General features: G+C 41.6%; 1 protein-coding gene across 9 annotated transcripts in view; it reads right to left on the bottom strand.

The window, feature by feature from the left end:
• The window catches only part of eif4g1b (eukaryotic translation initiation factor 4 gamma, 1b), an 89,337-nt gene that overhangs the window by 22,866 nt on the left and 49,383 nt on the right, over nucleotides 1-17,088 (bottom strand). For 5 of the 9 annotated variants that reach the window (XM_028464077.1, XM_028464082.1, XM_028464083.1 and 2 more), the window contains 5 exons: nucleotides 11,122-11,214; nucleotides 9,041-9,122; nucleotides 3,523-5,172; nucleotides 3,337-3,425; nucleotides 219-396 (listed from right to left, as the gene is read on the bottom strand). In XM_028464077.1, the coding sequence (XP_028319878.1) occupies nucleotides 219-396; nucleotides 3,337-3,425; nucleotides 3,523-5,172; nucleotides 9,041-9,122; nucleotides 11,122-11,214 (2,092 nt within the window). Of the gene's footprint in view, nucleotides 1-218; nucleotides 397-3,336; nucleotides 3,426-3,522; nucleotides 5,173-9,040; nucleotides 9,123-11,121; nucleotides 11,215-11,291; nucleotides 11,492-11,876; nucleotides 12,140-17,088 lie in introns of those variants that run through there. The other 4 variants (XM_028464081.1, XM_028464085.1, XM_028464086.1 and 1 more) reach the window with 4 other exon arrangements.

Here is a 17,088-nt window from a genome sequence, read left to right as displayed (position 1 = left end):
GGACGAGCCAGCGCGTCCCTCGGCTCCTAAGGGTTAATATAAGGTGCATCAATACATCATAATATAATAAAAGTCTTCCTCCTGTGCCTGCTCAGGGAAAAGGCCCAACCCTCTGCCTCACTAAAGAACACAGATTGATAATGTGCTAAGCTGAGAATGTGACTGAGATAAGCCGGTTGTTTAACAGTGCAGAAAAGTATCAAGGTTCAGGAACCCACCCCCTTTGTACTGGTACTCCTTGTCAGGTGTCGTTGGCTGAATGTTCTCAGCATCCAATTTGTCTTCTTTGTCCTCCCAGGTGAGGTCCGCCTCCTCCTGGGCGGGAGGAGAGTCTGCGGGAGGCTGGGGTTCTGGTGCCGGAGTGGGCTCAGGCTCTGGTTGGACCACTACCTGCTCCTTAGTAGGAAAAGTAAGTTTAGAGGATCAGAAATAATAGAATTGATCTGTAAATTCTACCAATTATAGAGGCACGATAAATCCCGACTGAGCTCGATACTAAATAATACAATATAAAATAGTACAAAGTACAAAATGGTATGAAATTCAAGAACCTTCGCACACACACCCTGGTGTGTGTGAAGGTTGGAGGTGAATGAACCACCCAGGCAGGGCAGACCAGCCAGCAGCTTGCCGGGCTTAGCCGGATGTCTCCTCCTGATAGACCCATGGCTGGCAGGCCTAGGGGTCCCTCGAATGCTGTTCGCACACACGTGCCACCGACAACCCACTCCACTGGTCGTCAAGATGCCTAGCTTTCCACACAGAGACCAGCCCGGGATTTTCAGGGCTCGGCCCGCCTGCCCCCCAGACAATTTCGAGCTCCTGAGGCCAGCAGGCCAGAAATTGAGGCCTTTGCGACTTAAACAATGAAGTGACAAATTTGTGGATTTTTTCAAGCTTTATGCTGCCAGAAGCGATTGCGTCTGTATTCTGACTCAGAGTCCGACTCGCTATGATCGCTCCATGGTAAGTAGAGCGGACAAAGCATTGTATCAGTCTGGATCCAGTGGGGCAGTGAGGAGCTGACTTCATGTAGTAAAGGAAACTTATCAGGTGAAACACGGAAATCTCAGTGAAACCTAATGGCGCGTTCACACCAAACGCATCAAAATCGTCAGGTTTACATTCACAAAACATGGTGGACGCGCTTCTAGGGAGCGTCGGAGGTACCGCTGTGCGGCAAGTTTTGAAGCTTTTCACTCGGCGGACGCTTTTGGAGTGCTTCTGGCGCTTCCAACGCGGCCAACCCTAGAGTGGGATTGTTGAACTTTTGGGGCATATCGCGGCGCGTCGACCAATAAGGAGCGTTCCCCAACCGTGACATATTCAGAATAATGAGAAGAAAAAAAAAACACTAACCGGAGGCGGAGGCAGATGGACAGGCTCTTCTGCTGGAATAGAGCGCCTGGAATTGGGGTCCTGGTAGGAGACGCGAGCGCTGATGCCGGTCAGCAGGTCGTCAAACTGGGCACGGGAGAGACGGAAGTAGCGCTGAAAGCGACTCACGTCCAAGCACAGCTCTGGTGAATCCAGAAATGGCGCAGAGGAACAAATAAAGCCAAACCACTCTCTGGATAATGTAGAACCGATGAAAGGCGTCGGAGGCGGCGTGTTCAGCAAGGAACTCAAAACTTAATTCTCCATTCAACCACACCATTCAAACACTGCCTTCTCAACACAATGTTCCCCACCACTTCACAGTCACTGGGTGAATTATGAAATTAACTGATCGCCACAATATCATCCATTGTATGAACACCACCGGCAACAGAGAAGACCCTCCCCTCAAAGCGCGTCCTGAGAAACTTTGACACTGGTGACAAGCATCTGTATTCAATGAGCACAAGCATACAACAATGCCCGTGAGGCACGATTTTGACGTCCGAAATGCGTTTGGAGTCTGAAGGGCACCCTCATCAGCCAATAAAGTGCAGCCTATGTTAGGCTGCGGCATTTGTATGGATTTTTCAGTGTGCTTTAGTCCGGAAATTACGGTAGTTATTAACTCACTCAGTGTCATTTCAAATCCAAACGCTCAGCACCATTGACGAGAAACTCGTCATTTGCGTTTTTTCACGGGGATTACTAGAAAACACCCTGGCGGAGGTCTCTCATCAATATCTAAGCTGTGGGGTGTTGTAGTGACCAACTGTGTCCAGAAGATGGCAGCAGTGCACCTTTAGATGAGAGATTAGCCACTGGGACTACCCAGCAAAGCAGGAAGAAGCAGGAAGGAGTGAGAATATGGCGCTATGGAGTGATATTGTGACGTATCCAGCAGCTCACAGCACCACATACTAACACAGAACATGTGTGGACCTGAGTGGATTATTGATAATGTTGTGATCGTGAGATAAAACCCATCAACTAACCGGGCCAAACGGGTGGGTCCAAAATACCCCCAGCCTGTGAGCCAGATAGCAAATAATAGGTGACATGTAGGAAGTAGCAGTGCACATTTGGATGAGAGATCATCCATGCTCATCAGAGCTCAGAGGGAGAAAGGAAAGGAGTTTATGAGACAGAAAATGGCGCTACGTGCAGAGCTGACGTTCCCTGCAGCGCACAGCAACACACACTCCGACCAGATCAAGTGTGGAACTCATGGATAGTGTGGCGATTGTGAGATAAAACCATAAAAAAACGGGGTAAGCAGTGACCCTCTGTATGTCCGGGAAGAAGAGGAAGTTATGTGTGTACAGACTGACGGGAGAGAAAGTTGGAGGAACGCCAAAATAAAGTAAGAAATCCATTCAACTCTGACCCAGATAGATAAATAATAATAATTTTGCCATCAAAAGCCCGGTCTGTGTGGTTTTTTTTTAGTTTTATATAAGGAAACGATGTTCAGAAGTTAGAGTTGTCACTAAAGCAAAAAAAAAGCTTTAAAGTCACTGACAGGGTTTTTTTTTTTTACAAAAAGGCTTTTGCTCTGAAACTGAAGATTTGTGTAAAACTTGCTCTATTCAACGGCTGATTACATAAGAATGAAACGAGCCAGAAACATTTCTTTTTTTGATGAAAGTAGAGGCTTCAATCTTTCAGAATCTGGTGTCAGATTTCAGATAGTCATAGTAGAAAATATTCTGTGGGTCTTTAAAATCAGTCAAAATGCTCAAAAACGGCTGGCACTGAGGGGGGTAGAAAATCTGAGAATTTCTGGCACTGAATAAGTTAAAAAAAAAAAATCTTGATTGGCAAAAATTGGAATCGGCAGGTCAAGCTTTCAAAAAAAATCGGTGATTGGCCAGAAAAATTGCAATCGGTGCACCCCTAATTATGGCAGAATGTTTGGAGCTATATTCAGGTGTTTACATTACACGGTTGCAAACAGACCTCCTTAAAGGCATCCAGGAGGTCTCCAACTGCCTCCTTTTTGTTCAAATCCTTCATCTTCCTTTTCTTCTTTGGCACAGACACAGCCGCTGCAGAAAATGAGACAAACACACTCAAATCAGCACAAATCATTCAGATATCAGTGTGACAGAGGACACTGGTTTACAGAGTGACGGTGAAATTCACCTTGCGTAGTAGTTTCTATGAAAGCGGGAGGAGCAGGCTGAGCAGGGGGTTCCTCTTTCTCTTCTGGAACAGCAGCCGGAGGAGGAGTGGGCACTTGTTCTGGGGTGCTGTCAGCTACTGGGACCACTTCCACAGGAGATGGAGTCGCTTCCTTGGCCTCACATTTTTCTGAAACCTCTTCACTGACGTTCGAGGCGACTTCAGGAAGTGTCACCTCCACCTGAGGCTTGGTTGATGTCACCTCCACCTGAGGCCTGGTCGATGTCACCTCCACCTGAGGCCTGGTCGGTGTCACCTCCACCTGAGGCTTGGTCGATGTCACCTCCACCTGAGGCTTGGTTGATGTCACCTCCACCTGAGGCCTGGTCGGTGTCACCTCCACCTGAGGCTTGGTTGGTGTCACCTCCACCTGAGGCTTGGTTGGTGTCACCTCCACCTGAGGCTTGGTTGGTGTCACTTCCACCTGAGGCTTGGTTGGAGTCACCTCCACCTGAGGATTGGTTGGTGTCACCTCCACCTGAGGCTTGGTCGATGTCACCTCCACCTGAGGCTTGGTCGGTGTCACTTCCACCTGGGGCTTGGATGGTGTCACCTCCACCTGTTGCTTAGTCGGTGTCACTTCCACCTGGGGCTTGGACGGTGTCACCTCCACCTGTTGCTTAGTTGGTGTCACTTCCACCTTGCGTTTGGACGGTGTCACCTCCACCTGTTGCTTAGTTGGTGTCACCTCCACCTGTTGCTTAGTTGGTGTCACTTCCACCAGGGGCTTGGTCGGTGGCACGTCCACCTGGGGCTTGGTTGGTGGCACCTCCACCTGAGGCCTGGTTGGTGTCACCTCCACCTGAGGCTTAGTCGGTGTCACTTCCACCTGGGGCTTGGTCGGTGGCACCTCCACCTGGGTCTTGGTCAGTGGCACCTCCACAGCTGCTTGTGCAGGTACTTCCTGACCAGCAGGGGTAATAGACATCTGCTGGTCTGATGGCTTTGGTACAGCTGGAGCTACAGAGGGGAGCTCCTCAGTAGTGACTGAATGGGGGGTCGGGTGGAGGACGGACTCCTGGTCCACCTCTGGCTCTGCGATGGGGCTGTCGTCGCGTTCGGCCGTGGAAACAGCAGGGGCCTCTGGGTCCTGAGGGGCAGGAAGCGGCAGACCGTTGGGCAGCCGGAGCTCCTCTGGCTGTGCGATGGGAGACTCCAAGGGTGGGGGCTCCAGCTGGTGTGCTGGTAAACTGACAGTCAACTTCTCCACCTGCGCCACACCATTGGTGGTAGTGAAGGACGGAGAAAGGGGTGTTTCAAGAGTGGCTGCTGCCTCCTCTGCTACGATCCCCCTCTCTTTAGTGTCCAAGCCTTTCTTCTTGGTAGAGATGGGGTCGGGGAGGGGGGCAGGGTAGGCAGGTATCTCCGGTGCCAATTGTGGAGGTGATGTAGCCTTCCTGGGAGACGGGGGTGCATCCATCACATCTGCCAATGGAGCGCTGTGTGCGAGGTTGGGTGTTGTACTAAGTGTGGGTGTGGTTCCTTCTAATAATGATGGGGGGGTGGGGGTCTTTGTGCTAGCATCAGAGGAGAAAGTCACTGTAAGGATGGAGTCCTCCTTCGTAAGGTCGGGGCTCTTTGACAGCAAAGGAGACGCTTTTTCACTGTCATCTGAAAAGTGGGGTGAAAAATGAGACATCTTCTAATCCAGTTCTACAGAGCAACAGTAACTGAAAACAAAAAGAAGACAGTCATCAACAACCCCCGCTAGATTGGTTCTCATCATAACTCACAACCTTTTCCTAAATGTCCTATATCTAACTTAGATGTATACATAAGAAAATATCATCACATCAGAATATCAAATTACTAACTATATTAAACATTTTCTAAGAAAAGCTGTCCCCTGTAAAGACACCTCGAACAGAGTTAAAAAAAAAAAAAAAAACGCACAAGGGCAATGACTCCGGAAGAAATAATTGTGCACGTCTAATTTTCGAACTCCATCAAGGTATTGATACCCTGAAGCCACACAGGTTATCCCATCTTAAACAGTTTCTGAGAAAAGCTGTCCCCTTTAACTCGGACGGACAGACGCACTGAGCTCAAACCTATACCCCCCCTCCACATTTTTATATAATAAAAAATGAGTGATGACGCAAACATTCTATCTACAACAATGAATACGACAGTTAGCCAGTATAATAACTACATTAATATGTATTCAGTGACAGAGCCTCACCTGTCAATCTTGTAATTAGTTAATTATAAAATATAATAAGTGTATAGTACACTTTATTCATGGCAGAGGGCGCTTGTGAGTCCACAGACTCTTATGTTGCCTACAATGATCTTTGTTCTTCTTCAAATAATGAAAAATTTTATTTTTATATTTTTTCTCAAAATGGAAAATTTCCAAGCTGAGAAAAATCTAGATTTCATGAACAAGTAAAGGTAAGACCATAAACGTTTATTATAGCGTGTAGATCAGGCAGCTCAGTGCGTGCATGTGAGTGAGTGCACGTGGCCGATGCGCGCCCGTGTAATTGAGCCCCTGGAGCGGACGGGTGTGTGTGTCTCAGGGTTGAGGTCAATTACAATTGTAATCACGTAATTGATAATCAATTTACAATAATGACGCAATTATAATTGTAATTTTAAAAATCTGTTGCTGTTGTAATCACAACTGAAATGTAATTAGTTCAGATAATTAACTTTGTATTTGGAGTGGATAGTCTAGAAAAAAACTTTTAATTATAAGTTCATTATTAATATTATTTATTTTTTTTAAATGAAAAAAAAATGGAAAAAAATGATAATTTAATTAAACACAGAAGTGTGGAACCATTTTACAGTTCTATGGTTTCAGATCAAATTTTGTTACTACCTGTCAGTTCTCTTGAGGATCATTTAACCATTTAAGAAAAAAAGCCTCAGACGCCCACACCACAAATATTAATACTCATATTTAAATGAATAGAGAAACCTAACAAGGAAGCCAAGAGATGAAAAACAAATTAAATGATAAATAATGTTTTTGTGTGTTTTACAGCTGATTTAAGACATGGGTCAAACTGACCCGTTATCATCAGGGATGCTAACACAAGAGGAAGGTTACATTTCATTGGCTTATTGATTAAAGGCTCCGTAATAGTAATTCATTGTAATTGATATTCAGAGGGTAAATAATAATTTAAATTTGAATTGTAATTGGATAAAATGTTGGTCATCGTATACATACGCATATAAAAATGTATAAAAATGACCCCAACCCTGAGTCTTTGATGCTGGTGAGAGACAGACACAGCGACAGGTAGTGAGTTTAGTGTGTATATTTCAGAGTATTCAGCAAAAAAAAACAACTCTTCAGCAGCAAAATGGAATGTTCTTTCTGTGCTAATTATTACTACTAACACGTGAAATCTACGGCAGTAAACACATCCTCAATCAGATATTTAAATCCCTCTCTTAAATCCCAACCTTGTCATTGTGATTTTATCATTAGACCTTTATTTTGTCCTTTATGCTTTAAAGTTTTTCGACTGGCTTCCAGTCAGCCTCAGAATAAACTTAAAAGTTCTGTTGCTGGTGTATAAATGAGGTCCAGAATCCATCAGTGAGATGTTAGTTAGATATGAACCCAGCAGGTCTCTCAGATCTATAGACACAGGTCAGATAGTGGAGCCCAGAGCTCACAGTAAACATGGTGATGTTGTGTTTAGTTGTTATACAAAATTGGGGAGAAAGAAGCACCTTAGGGCCATGTGCAATGCACTATAGATCTTTAACTGATTTTATTTATTTATTTTTTAAAGGCAACGTAGGGCTGTTTGCAATGCACAGCGGCACCTTAAATAAGTTATTTTAATTTTTAGAAGATAATGAAACACTCCTTAAACTGACCATCTCTGAGTATGTGGAGGTGAACTGCTTTTCTTTCCCCTGTCCTTTTCTTTGCCGTACAGCATCCTGTCCATTCCATTGATAGTGTAGTTGTTCTGATCCCAGTGTTCCATTTAAATGTAAAGTCACTGTATTTTATGATCCCTATGTTCCTTGTCCTGTATGTAATCCTTTTGTGTATCATTTTGTGTCTTGCCTTGTTTTATTGTTAAGTGTGACATTTCTTACATCAGCCTTTCTAGGGACAACAAATGGAAATATGGCTACATTCTCTCAAATTCACATTTTTTATTAATGTTCATTGATATGTACTGTCCCTACTTAAATAAAAAGAATAAAAAAAAGAAGTGGAACAAACTGTAGCAGAGCTGAAGTCAGCATCACATGGGAACATATTTAAATCCAGTTTTCTCTACTGCGTATGACTAAGAGGGAGGTTTTTAATCATATTATTGTTGATTAAATGTTTTAACTGCCAATTTTAATGTTCTGATTGATTTTTGAACAGTTAAATGTTTTCTGTTGCACCTTTTAATCATGTAAAGCAGTGTTTCCCAAATGGGGGTACTTCAGGGGGTACTTGAGCGAGTGCGAGAGTGAGAGTGTAAAATGAACAAAAAGTGTGAGCCAGGCGTTAAATAAACAAAAATTATAAAAACTGTAGAAATAAATCTATTCGGGAGCTGTGTTTTTCAACCGTGGGGTTGATTGAAATTTCTGAAAATAAAATAGACTTTTGAAATGTTGTAATTATTATTATTTTTTAATTAAAACATCATAAACTCTTAAACAACTGTATTTCTATATTCACCTAGTGAAAATAGTTAACCCAAAATGCAGTAAAAACAAACAATATTTGAGCTTAAACATGATTGACAACTAATTCTAGAAAAAAATGTCTTTGGGGTTGACAGAAATTATGTCACGATCCAAAAAAAAGGTTTGGGCACCACTGCATTTAATACTGTTTTCTCACTTATTTACAAAATGAGATTCCTTCAAATGTGTGTTATCACTCGTTCATTCCATCTTTATGATCTATAGTTGTTTTCAAATAGTTTTCTAGGCAAAATCTTGGATGTACTTGGATTCAGAAATGAGGAAAAGGGGGCATTTGAGGCAAGAAAGTTTGAGAACCACTGATGTAAAACACATTGTTTTGCCTTGTGTATGAAATGCACAACACAAATAAATGTGCTTTGCCTTGTCCTACTGTGATATTCCGTACCACTTTAATAAATGCGCTTGAGGAGGTGAAAATGCCTTTATCGAGGTCATGGCTGGTTATCAAAAGTTGATGGTGGGACTCAAGGCCACCCTAGTTCAGAGCTACTGCATTAGAGCACAGTCTTTCACAATGTTTCCACTCAGCAACTAATGTGCATGACACACTAAGTAAACGAGATTCAGAGAGGACCAGTTTTTTACCATCAGAAAAGCCAAAAAAACAGTTGTCACTGTCAAATCTTAAGGCTGACGAGCCCCCCCCCCCAAAAATACTGATACACTAAAGTCCCAGCAAGCAACACAAAAACTCAGCAAGTCGAGCTACGCAGGACAAAGAACGACAGCTTGCTTTAAATGAGGAAAAACTGCATTTCTATGTTTGTGTGACATGTGTGTGCTTGTTCCTCACCAGGTGGAACCAGTGCTGGAGTGGCAGCAGCTGTGATGCTCTCACCGTTGGCCGCTGAACTTTCTGATCCTGATACAGCCGTCTATTAAACAGAAAAAAACACACAAACACACACACAAAATGAAGCCGGCCCATCGTGTTGGGGAAAGTGCACATTTTTCCATTGGACTTTGGAGGAAAGTGGTCTCGTGGCAGATCTCAGTTAGCTCTGTTTGAGCTTTTTATAAAACTACTGAAATAGTAGTAGTCTAGGGCAGGGGTATCGAACTCATCTTAGTTCAGGGGCCAAATGCGGACTAGTTTGATCTCCAGTGGGCCACAGACTTTTGGCAGAGAAAACGAGTCATTTCAACCTTAACATTTGCAATTCTACGTATAAATGATATGCAAAGTATGTAAAGCATCGACAATTTCCAAACAATATGTGACAGATTTCAGTCCCTGCGAGATCTTCAGTTTAAATTTCCCTGATTATTGGACCAATTTTTATTTAATTTGGGGAAATTTTGTTGAAAAATTTGAGGAAAAAAGCAGAATTTTGGAAATATTGAGTTAAATGACTGCTATCATGATATAAGCGTAGGAAAGATTTGAACCATGTGAATATTATACAGTTTAATTGAATTTATGTATTTGGAGGGACTGAGATATCAACAACTGAATTAGTTAAAAACTTACAAAAAGATTCATGGTTTGTCATTTTTTATTTCTCTTGCGCGGCCAAAATGGATGTTCTAAAAGTCCGGGCCTTGAGTTTGACACGTGTGGTCTAGGGCCTCCGATTTTCACGGAAAATACGAAATTCACTTTAATGGGAGAAGCAATCTGAAACTGCTTTATTCTGTCTCTCTTTATTCAAAATCTGGCTTCAACACAGAAATACCTCCATTGCATGTTTTGGGACATTGAAATAATGATGTTTTGGGACAATATCACATTTACACGCTATTTTCTACTGGAAAACAGGTGACAAAGTCTAACAAGTGTGACAAACAAACTAATACGTCAAATTCTTTCCAGGTGTGGGGCATTTCGGATGGGCTGCAAAACCGCCTTAGTGGGGGTTACGGAATCTTTTCACCAACCAATCAGAAAGGGTTTGAAAAAACTTCATTTCCGCAACTTGACTTGCAGCTTGGTTACTGCTTCAGCATATAGGTCATGAAAAATATGACACTAACCCTAACACAGCATCTTATTTTGAAATACTGATCAAGACCGGACGTTAAATTACAATTCAGAAGCGAATAAGAAGAATGGGGTGTTTCTGCCTTCGAAGACGTTGTTAATTAAAGGTTTTTAAAATAATATTTTGGTACCTTATTACACATTTCCATGGGATTTTTCCCGTAAAATGACAGAGCGATGGAACCTAAGCCAGCTAAGTTACATTCTGAATTGCGGCCAATAAATCATGCTCACACACACAGAGCACTACTTTTTAATTCAAAAAAGGGAACAGTTTAATTGCAGAGGAGAGCTTTTGGTAACTATTTATATTACTACTGAGTCCTAATCGAGTTTAAGCAGAAAACATGAGAAACTTCCGGGCAATGTTTCCATTGCTCTGACAAATAAAATAATAAATTACTTACTTTAACACAAAAAAATGGTCTCAGGAGAGATGCTGGTGTATTCTTTTTTTGTTACTGTCACTTTGTTTCTAGTTCAAAAACTGTTTGACTTTAAGATGCTTTAAAACATAAAGTATTTAAATTTTTCCCTATGTGTATCTAACTGTACTTTAAAAAGAAAAAGCATAAAATATACTGATTTATTAAACTAATAAGGATTAATCATAAATTATCCAGACTAAACTGGATTAAAATCTTTAAACATTCTTCATCTTTTAAAGCAAAAAAGAAAGAAAAATGATTAACTTAATCACTTAATATAAACAGATATAAAGACATTATAATAAGGATTCTTTATCTCTGTCTGAAACGTCATATTAAAAAAACATGGTAATTTAACGGTGCAAAAATGTTTTGTGTAATGCATACCGAGTTATTTAATTCTTAAACATTTAAAAAGTTCCATTTATTTTAAGCATATATTTAAGACAAAATTTGGGGGCGTACCTGTGGTGGTGTGGGGGTCGAGCCACTGCGGCCCCCGGACATAATCTCCTCTGTGATATCTCGACCTCCTTGGTTAGGGTCTCTTATTATGATCTGTGGAGAAAAGGCAGCAGATGTCAGTGGGAGAAGACGCGAAAACGCCAGAAGACGATTTCAACACCGAGACTCACATTAAAGCTTCAGCCATAATAAGTGGAAGAGCACAAAGAGAAACGTCTGCTTTCCAGAAGTTACCGTTGTAGCTCCAACTCAAACCCCATTCAACCAACCGTTTGTACAGCAGCACAATATCCAAACACTGACCGCGGTACAAATTCCTTGGCTGCCACGCTGAAAGCGCCTTTGAGACCCAGCCACGACTCAAATTAAGCAACTCCAAGAACTAGATAAACTAAAGAGCAGGAGTCGACTTCGCCCCTGGTTGAAACTTTGTAAAATAACTCGCCTCAGTCATGAGGCAAAAGCACAAAAGAGTTTCCTGTTTGTGCACGCGACAAGCAGGTATAAAGGAAAAATGTGATCACTCATAAAAACTGGAACTATTCATCACATTCACTAAAACCACCAAGAGTGTTTCCTCTGAAGCCAGAACAGTCATGACAGTGGTATTAATAACCAAAGTGACGAGTGCAGTCACTGGACAAGGATTAAACTATATACTAAAAAAAGTTAGTGCTGCTACAACACCAACGCTCACTGACCTACTTTTCAATCCTAAAGTGCAACACTATTTGCTCAACACTGCTGACCTTTACCTGATCCAGTTGATCTCCAGAGAACTAGCAAACCCCGGTGGGCCCCTCTCATGCTGGACAAGCTGGACTTTCAACCAACAATGCAAATGGAGCTTTCTCAGCTCGGAACAGGCCGGAGTACGGGCTGGGTCAGCCTGTCAGAGTTTGACTCACCGAGCAGCACGGGGAGGGAGAGGGGAAAAGAGGAGGATAAAGCCACTGGCCTTGTAAAGCTATGGTATTGGAATGTGCCCCCCCTTCCTCCCTCCCCAGCCGACAGCAGAGCATACAGACAGTTAACGGGGCGGGGGAAGGAGGAGCATTGTGGAGGAATGGGAGGGTTCATAGAAGGAAAAAAGAGCTCTCACTAACAAATGAGCAGCAGCCGAGGTGAGAAACTCCCCTTCCTCTTCTCTACACTGTCAGTCAGGACAGTCTGGTCTTTCTCCACATTTTTCTCAAGCTTTGTGAGAGTAGCAGAGGCAGAGAAGACTGCCTGGTCGGCCTTCCCGTCTCAGAAAGAGGGTGGAGAGCAGTGGCCACGTGGAGCTGAGCTACGTGCAGACATGCCCTTTAGCCACACACACACACACACACACACACACACACACACACACACACACACACACACACACACACACACACACACACACACACACACACACACACACACACACACACACACACACACACACACACACACACACACACACACACACACACCTAGATTCAATATATAACACGTTTTCTATTTTGGCCATATATTAAACTACAATATCAGAAATTACAGAACCTAATAAAATAATAGAGGCATATGCTGGTAACTCCAAATCAATAAAAAAATTTTAAGAGGGAGATGTGAAAAAGAATTGAATGATAAAATAACTGATGAGCAATGGGAGAACATGTGTGAGACTGCCTCCTCTACTTCCTGTTCCATGTATTGGCCTGATTTTTCGCTACCCCTAACATAACACATTTTACATCAATGGGCCGTACATGTTGGAGAAGTTTTGGGAACGATGGAGTGGACCACCACCACAATTTTTGGAGTTGTCCAAAAATTCTAATATTTTGGAAAATATTTGGGAAGTCCTATAACACATTTTTGGGGAGAATATTCCATTAAGATGCACAACACTTTATCTGTGTGATTTACCAGAAGGAATGACAGGACATGATAGATACCTGCTGAAAATATTGATTGTTTCAGCAAAGAAAGCAATAACTGGTAAACGGTTACAGAAGGATGCACCTACAGTAGATAACTGGGTTGATTCATGAGATGGAAAGATTGACCTTCTTACTAAGCCTACAAAAGGAGTCGTACACTGCAAAATGGACAAAACTAACGTTATACTTTCAGATATAAGATCCCTTCCACACCCCACCCACACACTACCCGTGCACTGTAATAAAATATTCTCAAAATGCTGAGTATACAAAACCCCCTTTTACCAAACACTGTAAGAATGTCAATGGCCTAGAAATGTAATAGGAAATAATGTTTGCGAACGTAGATGCACTGTGACACTGTTTAATGTTTGTTGCTGTATTGTTTTTAAGTTTCTTTGTTCTTACGAGAAAAAAAACAAAACATTTCAAGTATCAAAAATAAATAATATTGCCTAGGGCTGGGTGATATTGACCAAAACTCATATCACGCTACTTTTTCTCAAAATGGTGATATACAATATAAATCTAAATATTTTTAACTCAATAAAGTCTGACACCTGATATATGGTTCAGCGTCAGGACCTACGCCAGGGGCATGCCGTCAACGTGATGGGGAGGTTAGCCCTCTGTAGCTCTGCACGGTGTGCACTGCCACCGCCCCCCGCACACAACACCGTCTGTGTGTGTGAGGTGTTCGTCTCAGCTACCTGAAGCTGCCGTGCTACGATACATCATGGACCACTACTTGGTTAAAACCAGATAACCATCCAACAAAGGGAACCAATCCAAGTTCCTCCATCAGATCCACCCAAAGTTCCACAAACGTGGGTACAGAGATGAACCTGTAGCAATAACTATGAACTGGAAACTCAACTAAAGCTAACTATGCTAAGCTAACACACTGACACACAGATTGGGCTAAGAGCTAACGCTAACCACTCCATACAAGGAATAATAACCAAGTAAAAAGAACACGTCTTACGGTCATAAAACCACAGAGCCATTGATTTGTTTATGGTCAGATTTAACACTTGTATGGAAGAATAAAAACTAAACATGTTACACGTGTGAAATAAATGCTAGCATAAATAATAATGTCACTATTAATCTGTCCCAATTTGTGAAACGCAATAGTTTTTAATTATATTTCACGTGTTCACAGACAAAGCTGGTCCCATTATACTGATGTAACTATTGTGATTATTACACCTAAATATACTGATTGATTAAATCATCAGCTTGATCTGGTTTAATTATAGGAAATCAGAGAGTTATTTATTAACCATAACTTTATGTAACTCATTATCAAATATGAAATAAACAAGATTCATCCACAGTAAAAACACTATTGGAGTTATTTTTGCTTTACATGTGCTTTTTTTTTTCAATAATTATATTTCAAATGAGGAAATACATGAACTACATACAATAACACTAATAGAGTGACCCACATGCACAAATAAATTCCATAAAATTTCAACTCTTTGAGTCAGCAGATATTGTAGCCTTTTTAAATGTGTCTAATGTTGATGTATTCACATTTATTTGTGTTTGTAAAGAAGCTGTTTACACTAAGTTGTGATTTTTTTATTTATAGTTTTTATTTATTGTGATTTTTATCATTATCGTGATAAATACCAGAAATTATCGGGATAATTTTTTTGTCAATATCGCCCATCCCTAGCATTAATAACAGTAAACAAACACCTTTTGTCTGTGATTGACTCCATTTGGCGGTGCTTCACGTGCTGCAGCCATGAAAGGAAATAATACAACTCTGGCACTTTTAGTCCATCTCGGTTTTCTCTGTGACTCAATCCACCGTAGAAACAACTCTCGTATGACTGGAAAAGCAATGACCGGGGCTGAGGTTTGAAGCGGACCAATCACAGCCCTTATGTTCCATGTCGCCTTGACGTGTAGTCAGGATTTTTGGGAGGCGAACGTAAGGTTACAGAATTGTCATTCTGGCTTTAATGGAAAGACAATTTTGTGATTATCTGACTGCTTTTCATGCTGTTCTGAGAAGTAACGAAAGCAGAAAAAACTAGTGTTTTAATACCAAATAAGCTATAAAAAATGTATATCTCAGAAATATGTTAAAATTGTAAAGGACACTGTTAGACTGTACCCTATGAATACTATTAAATACTTGTCTGATGTCATTTGTACTGTGTGATTGTATAAATAAAAACAAGCTAAAATAAAAAACTCAATATATCTTGAATCACAATATATTGTCCAGCACTAATATCGCCTATATATATATATATATATATATTTCATAGCTTGTTTTGTATTAAAATACTCATTTTAGGAGTCGCTGCATTTGCTACTTCTCAGAACAGCATGAAAAGCACAGTTGGATGGATTTCTGAGTGCCTCCTTACCCAGACCTTCCCCTAAACAAGCCACACTACAGAACTCACTCACACGTGCTGTCCCTTGGAGGAGAAAAAGCAAAAAGTGGCACATTTTGTGCAGCTGTTTGTTAATAAATCAGCATGTGTGGCATTTAGCATTAGCACATTTTTACCTAGAATTGTCTTTCTGCAAAGTCTTTATTGAATTTTGACATTTTGAGAAAAAATATTGAGATATAAGTTTTGGACCATATCACCCAGCCCTAACATGTAATTGTGCACTCACACACTTTAAGCATAAAGCAACATTTCCTCTCTGCTTAGCAGACACGCCTAAAGAAAGTATGTCAATAAAGTAATAATGACCATCCAAGTGTGAGCCAATCAGAACATTCTTTGAAAACACCAATCCTGTTGCTGAACTCTCAAAGGACATCAGCACCCAAAGGAAACCCTCTGAGTCTGTGGTGTTCCTATTGAGGTTCTATAGGGAAAACACATGGATCCTATCTCTCCTATCTATTGCAACATTACACCTCTTATCTGTGGGCTTTGAGTTCAGAGCAAAGACACGCTATGGCTCAGAGAAAGCAGTGGTTGGGATTTAAGATTCGCCCATGTAAGAGTCTTCCTTGCCTGGGAGGCACAAACTGGGGCTTCAGTTCACAGATAGCTACCACATACCAAGCAAAGGGCCATGTTAGAGCAGGGAGGGAAACAGTAGACAGACTGTGGGAGTGGGAAAGCGTGGTGTAGCAGTCCCAGGCTAAGGTCATTCCTATCTGTTGCAATCAGTAAACTGAACTCTATGACCAGACTCAAGAATCATCTTTACACAAGTTGCAACACAAAGAGTCGTGAAGCTCAACACAATCAGGTCACAGGCCTGCTATGAAGAAACATGACAGCAAATGTCACTTTAAAGGACAAAGCAAAACACATTCCTCCGTCATTCACATCTCATAGCCAGAAACTAACAATTATTTGTGTTCGACCTCAGCAAACATATTATTTTAAAGCTGCAGTATGTAAAAAATTTTCTCCACTCAGTTTCAAAACCGAAACGTAGTCTCCCTTACCGGTGTCTTTTGTGAACTCTCGTAGTGACATTTTTCTTAATAGAGACATATGTATGAACTTTATTTTGTGTTATGGGAAAGTTTCCTGATATTTTAGAGACTCTGACATAAATGCACATATCACTCTGTAGTTACTGCCCTGAGCAGAGGCTGCTGTCGTCAACCCGTCCCCTCCAGAGAGCTCTCAGCGTGATCTCAGCTGTCGCTTAGGGCAGACTAATAACCATCACTCCGCATCCAGACTACACAATTATTTCACCTTGAATATTCTTCTCTTAGATTTACACGCGATCTATCTGTTCTCACTCTCCATCTGACACCAGTGTGTGGGGCGGACCCTCCGCAGTTACAGAGATTCACAAGGGCACAAAGCGGTCCATTCCTCCCGAGTATGTCAGTGCCTTTAAACTGTTACTTCTCCACATTGGTCTGCCTTTTACCACTTCATTTTCTGTGTAACTGTTGTGCTTAACTTCTGCACTTGGTATGTGAACGCGCCTGACTTCAGCCGAGCAGCCAATAGTAATGTTCAAAACAGCAATGGAGGACTTTTGTTTCTAGAAAGATTTCATCACACTCCTGGATTTCAAAACTCAATTTACAGAGTCAGGAGAA

The sequence above is a fragment of the Gouania willdenowi genome, chromosome 13, assembly GCF_900634775.1.
Source record: "Gouania willdenowi chromosome 13, fGouWil2.1, whole genome shotgun sequence".
NCBI lineage: Eukaryota > Metazoa > Chordata > Actinopteri > Blenniiformes > Gobiesocidae > Gouania > Gouania willdenowi.
The sequence above is the reverse complement of the archived record's forward strand: the minus strand, read 5'-3'. Positions and strand labels throughout refer to the sequence as shown.